The 6,748-nt window shown below is 37.5% G+C and overlaps 1 protein-coding gene across 1 annotated transcript; it reads right to left on the bottom strand.

Annotated features, from left to right (window-relative positions):
• Positions 1 to 2,162: 2,162 nt before the first annotated feature.
• LOC117123595 (A disintegrin and metalloproteinase with thrombospondin motifs adt-1-like) lies at positions 2,163 to 4,858 on the bottom strand. Its single transcript, XM_033269591.1, has 2 exons — positions 3,563 to 4,858; positions 2,163 to 3,119 (listed from the first exon to the last, which is right to left on the bottom strand). Exons 1-2 carry the CDS (start codon positions 4,765 to 4,767, stop codon positions 2,993 to 2,995), a joined length of 1,332 nt encoding a protein of 443 aa, XP_033125482.1. The 5' UTR covers positions 4,768 to 4,858; the 3' UTR covers positions 2,163 to 2,992.
• Between the last annotated feature and the right edge of the window lie 1,890 nt (positions 4,859 to 6,748).

Raw genomic sequence — 6,748 nt, 5'->3', positions numbered from 1 at the left:
TTAAGCTATAACAAAATCAAACGGATATTTCGATAGCTCCTGCTATCTTCATCAACGTTATCGAAAAGTATCCATTTGATTTTTTAAATAAATTTCACACTCACTTTTTTATCACTCTCAGATAGGCCTACCTCTTTTGTCATAGTCCATCGCTTTATAGAAATAAAGCGACTAAAACCAATGGTTGCTGTGATAGCCCGTCTCTTGTTAAAAAAATGCAGCTCCTGTATATATTTCTCAAAATATTTTCATTATTAATGTAATATTATTCTGGGACCCTCTTCCCCGATCGGGTCAATTCTGTCGCCAACCCGGCTGAATTCAAAAGACATAGCATTGTAAAAAAATGTTGCACCCCTAGTGACTGTACTTTTTTTTGCAAAATAGCTACTGCCACCAGGTCTACAAACACGCGGAACATGGTAAATATCATAACCAGAGGTCACGGAACTAGGGGGTGCTGCGTTATGGAGAGTAAAGATCAAAATCCATTTGCAAAAAATAATCAGTGAGCATTGAAGTTTTAACAAAAATTAATTTACTTTTCTCCCTTTAATAACCTTTGGATTGTCTTCAGTGATTTTAGCAGTATCAATAGCAGTAAAGAAAGTACAGCAGTAGACCCAGATCCAGGTTGAGTGTAATTGTTAGTATCGTAATGTTAGTTATATTCAGACATTTGCGGCGCCCCCTCTTTTTCCACGAGATTTTCAATAAATAAATAAATAGATGAAATAAAAAAATAAATAAATAAAATATACCCACAGTACGGTACGTACGGTATATGAAAACGTTGATTAAACTGTACAAATGATAAATCAATTGATAAGCAATTGGTAAGCTTAAATTAATTTGTTATGACAACACGATAACATGCTGCACCGATTAATTCATTGGAAACCACCAGAGGAGTGTTTTATGGTACTGTTATATGCCTATTAACTTAACTGTCAAATTGCCATTGCACACTGTGGCTATAAACCAGTTACCAGGCCAGCGCGAATTTTCTAGTCATAGAGTAGCAATGAGGTACTTATAGGGGGCAACAGAGTCCAGTAGGATAGGTATTTTCTTTTTAATGTCGATAATAATGCAAAGAATATGGAATCAATAGTGCCTCTGCAATGTGCGGCTTTTTTTCTCGATGCAATGTTCAATTCAAAGTTAATATTATATAGGTGTTGAATTGTTGAATTTCATATTTAAATAGTTAACTCAACACGGGCAGATCTTTTAAAAATAGACTTTCGGCGGAAAAGTTTCTATAGCCCTAATATTGTTTGTGTTATGTTTTAATAGTGTATAGTTATTAAAGGGAAATATAGATTTAAATTGAATATTGACAACTACTGCATTTTTTTTAAATAACTGGTAAGATTTTTGTTGTGCAGTGTAGGCCTAAAAAAAAAACATAAAGCGTAGAGGTATACTATAGCGAAATGTTCGCGAAAGATTCCCGATGATGGCTAAAAACGATAAACGGATACGCTGATTTAGTGCCTTGGTGCCTATGCCCTGAATAGAGAGAGGGCAGTAGATAACCGACGGTACATCGACTATCGAAACGAAACCATGAGACTTTCATTTTAAGTAGATTCAAGAAAACTACACAGGCCCAGAGTGTGAGGCCAACAAATGTGGTCCAGGCACTATAACCACACCCCAGATCTTATCTGCGGTTAACACACCGATCATGGACCTATTAATAGGTCCATGCACCGATCATCATGCTAACTCATATTATTGTTGACTCACAACATTGTGTAAACAACAATTAAAGATATCAACAACAGTAAATACAACTATAATAAATAGAAGCAATTTTATTTATTAATAACAGAATGGTAAACAACAACACTGAATGTTTATGGAAACATTATATTAACCAAACGAATCAACTAAACTTAACTTTTAATAAACAGCTCAAAAGTCAGAATTAAAAATAGTGGAGGGTTATTTATAAACATTGTATAAACGGTCCGACCTACAGACACTGGCGTAGAAAAATATTTTGCATTGCAAATTATTTCTGTGACAGTCTTTTGAAGTGTGTAAAGCTCCATTTTATCCCATACATAGTCAAACAAAATATTGGGGGGATGATACAATGGACCATCCCCCCTTGTCAAATATTGGGGGGATATATCCCCATACCCCCCGGATCTACGCCTATGCCTACAAATAATGTCTAGAAAACAAAACTATAACAATAGGCCTACAATGACGCTAACCTAGCTCTACATAAATCTTACTCACGTAAAGCAAGACTCAAGACTAAACTATTAACATTTTAAAGGAACTGGCTGTTAGGCCTACAATCAAAAGGACAACAGGCAATAAATAATTAATACAGTATACAATCTTGCGAAATTTTACTCAAGGTCTAGCTGCTTCCAGATCTGCAGCATCTCTAACATTGAGGGGGTGGGTAATTGCTTGTTAAAATTGACAATTTCGTTAATAGATTCCTAAGCATTTTCTATTTTCGTTTAAGTGTCTAGTTAACCTACGCTAAATAATGAATTGAATGGAATATATTTGAATTTAAAAATCGGATTTTAATTTGTATTCAACAAATAATAATAATAATATAGGCCTAATAATAATGATAATAAAAAAAACCCCGAATTTATTTCTGTAAGTACCAAGACAAATACAGTATTTGTAGTCCTACAAAAGCCCTTTGAAATTGTTTGAATAATATTTCTATGTAAAGTGCATAGAAGAATGTGCAATATAAATATAACATTATTATCATTATTAACAATTATAATAATGATGATGATAACAATAAAAATAATAACAACAATATTAGGCCTAATAATTGTAGATAGGCCTACTGTAACAGCACAACAGTTGGTTTCATTATAGGCGAAGTGTATAATAAAGAGGCCTTGATGTACACGTGTCGGTATACTCCAACCATTATCAGTTGCCAATGATAAAACAGCGATTATAATAACTTTTTCTAACGGTTATTCAGTTCAGCTGATTATCCTCCATGGTCGTGTTTTTCTGGAAGAGGCGGCAAGTTCGTGAAAACGGCATCCTGTTGTACATCCTTCACATCATTGTCATTCTTTTCAAACAGAGAAGGTATCATTTCCCTCCTCCTGCTCCTAGAGAAATAATAATACATAGTAATAATAAATAACAACTACAATTATTTAATATAAGGATAATAATAATTGTAAATGTGTTATTTGATAAACTTTATTTCAAACTAAAAAATAAAAGCACTGTACAGTAGGTACAAATAAACTTGTTCGATTAAAATAACCGTTCTTCCACAAGATCAACATATAAAAATTAATAAAACATTTTAATATTTAATATTAAAGTTGAAGAACGAGATATAAGGTTCACAAAACGTATAGATATTAAAAACATGTTATAATAATAATAATGATAATAATGATGAAGATGATAAGTTCATTTTCAATTTCTGTATAGAGGTACAATTTTCTGGCCACTGGACATGATACGTAATAAAATAGTAGCTGACAAAATTAACACAATTTACGAATAAAGAGGCCTACGGTAAATGAAAAGTTTTGTATACCTAATTACGTAGATCACAACGGTAATTATAAACACCGTCAGTATGGCTCCATACGTACTGAGCACTATCACCGACCATTCTGGGAGTAATAGCTTGCGTTTTAATGCCACTGCGCATGAACGATCTTCGACTAGTGACCCTTCACACTCGCGCCCCGCACAATTCGGGTATCTCTTAACGTCATGTGATCGTACTTGACGTGCTGTTGCGTTCTCGCATGTTGACCATTCAGTCCACATGTTCAGTTCACAATCGACGTTCTTGCAGTCGCAATATTGACCACTATATCCGTCTGGACACTTACATTCCCCCGCCTCATAGTCCAAAATTCCCTCGTTTTCACACATCCTATTACATAGCTTTTCTTCGGCGAATATATTAGAACACGGTGTTCCACCACATTTGGGTGCAGTTTGCACACCACGGGTTCTGAATGCAATTCCACGCGGCCCACACTTCTGCGAGCATTCTGACCAATTGCTCCATGGGGTCATGACACAATCCTGGACCTTACAGGCACAGCACTGTCCATTGTATCCCACTGGACACGTGCACTTGTAACCTTCGTAGTCCAGAGTTCTGTTGTTTTCACATTTTCTATTGCATTCTTCTTCCTCGGTTAAGATCCCAGGGCAAGGGTCTCCTCCACAAGCAGGTGGCTTCGCCACATTACGTGTTCTAAATCGCATCCCATGCGGTCCACACTCATGAGTGCACGTTGACCACTCGTTCCATGAGGTCAGTTCACAATTCTGTATTTTACATTCGCAACATTCGCCACCGTAGCCACGTTCACAGATGCATTCATCACTAACATTCGATGGAATTCCCCCGTTATAGCAGTACACATTGCAAGCCCGTTTCTCGTAAATCTTTTGAGAACAGACAGGGCAGACGACATTTTTAATTCTAAACTGGATACCGCCTGGGCCACACTTTTTCGAACAATGCGTCCACTCACTCCACTGATTAGTGTGACACGTCTGGGTCTTGAACTCACAACACCGACCGCCGTATCCCTCAGCGCAGGTACATGTTTTGGTTTCCTGAGTCATGCTCCCGCCATTATAACACTGATCGGCACATTGATCTCCGGTGGATTTAAAGAGGATGTAGTGATAGACGCCGCATACTACAAACCCGGACAGCAGCAAAAGTAAAATTACTGATAAAATTGCACTACACTTTCTGCTTTTATTACCCATCTTGGAGTAGGCCTATGTTTTGTAGCAAGCTGCTGGTTGTTAAAATTGTTTATTCTCATGTTACACACGCATTTAAGGCAGTCTCACCTAAAAATACTCTTGGAAAATCCCATCTCAAAAAGACTGGAAAATTCCATCTCTGTAATAAACTATGAAGCGCCAAGACAACTAATAATTTAAATAGATTAGGCCCTATTTATACTACTACTGTACTTTTATTACACAATTTATTATTTAATCATAATAACATACAATTCGATATAGGCCTACCAATTTATACATAAAGGCCATGTTTCTGTAGCTCTTATAATTTCTGCGTTAGATTATCTTAAAATTCCCTCCAAATATTATATCCCATCACAAAATAATGGGATAAGAAAATCCAAAAGTCAAAAAGTGGTGGTGGTCGCATACGGGTTGTAGTGTTACGAGAGGTATTAAATGTGCACTGATTAAATAGGGGAGCAAACGGGACGTCATGAATTTGGACGTTAAGGGGGAGGTGATCGCTTACGGGAGGTGGCCGCATGGGACGGTTAACTTTACACTCTTTCCTGATTATACCAAATAAAAATAAAAAGTATAAAATACACAAAATAATGCAACAATTTTGGATTCGCATCGCGTACCATGCACCAACATACCGTATGCTAGGCCTTGGCCTCCTGGCCTAGTCCTAGTCCTTGTAGTTTAAAAAAAAATAGAAAAACTAAAATGCCGACCCTGAATTTCGTAAAATTTGGGTCGGTCGGGCACAATATTTTTTTTCTTTATTTGGCTCACACTCTGGGATGGCTTGTATTTCATATATTACTATTTTTTCGCATTACCGATCATTTACTTTACCCTCAAACCCCCCCCCCCCCCCCCCCCTCTTTTTTTTTTTGGAATCTCCCCTGCTTAAGAGAAGCAGCCGGAAAAGCTGACGATCTAAATTCACAGGCTGCTGAACATTCAATATAGAGACTCACTATCGACCAATCAGACTGCCGGGCCAAGCGATAATAGATTTCAGGGCCACTCAACCCATGGCCCACTGTTCAACAACAGAGGGGGTAATTTATATACAGGTATTATTGGCATACAAATTTCATTCTTTTTTGTTTTTAACGTTAAAGAATTAATTTAATTCCTATGCCTATTTAATCAAGGACTTAATGTGTGATTTAATGTTCGTTATATAAGGCCACTACTAATACAGCAACGAAATTAGAATTATGTTTTGCAAGACAAATAAAGTATATTGTAAAATTATGTATACAGTAGGCCTACTCAGGTTACACATTCTAAGTCAAAAATTTAAGAAAGAATAGGAAGTAGTTAAGAAAAATTTAAAGGTAGTGGTGGCGCCGGGATTTTCCTGACGAGGAGTCCGAGGTCCCAGACGGGCAGGAGCGGATCCAAGGATGTTCAAAAAAAAAAAAGGGGGGGGGGAGGAACGAAAGTACGGCCGATCGAAACAACACATGCTAGGAGGTTCGGGGGCATGCCCCCGCGAAAAAAAACATTTGAGGCGTTCTGGGCTATCATTTCTTTTTCTTTCTTTTTTTCTTTTTTTTTGTCTCCGAAAATGGGGACCGGAGAAGGGCCATCCCCCTCCCCACTAAATCCGCCCCTGACGGGGGGAACCACTTCCCCGACAAAAAAAAGTGGGCGTGGTCGGGCGTCGCCTCAAAATCTCTTGAATGTGTTCTGTGGGAGGGGGGGAATTTAAAAAATATGACAGCTTAGGGGTTTCAAAGGCTTATTTGATGGAATTTGGGTCTTAGTAATATGTACGGTAAATCATAAATATACATTTTTTTTTCTCCCCGACGAATTGTGATTTTTCTCCCCGACGAGGGGGAAGAGAGGGGAGGGTAGCTCTCCCCGACGGGGCCCTGCCCCCACCCCCAATCAATCAATCAATTAAATTAAAGGCAATGCACGATGTTCTACAATTAGTACTGTGCTGGTAAATACAATTCCACTTAAAGTTCAA

This window comes from Anneissia japonica, unplaced genomic scaffold (assembly GCF_011630105.1).
Source record: "Anneissia japonica isolate Jap-2015-1 unplaced genomic scaffold, ASM1163010v1 scaffold288292_len1863012_cov191, whole genome shotgun sequence".
Lineage (NCBI taxonomy): Eukaryota > Metazoa > Echinodermata > Crinoidea > Comatulida > Comatulidae > Anneissia > Anneissia japonica.
The sequence above is the reverse complement of the archived record's forward strand: the minus strand, read 5'-3'. Positions and strand labels throughout refer to the sequence as shown.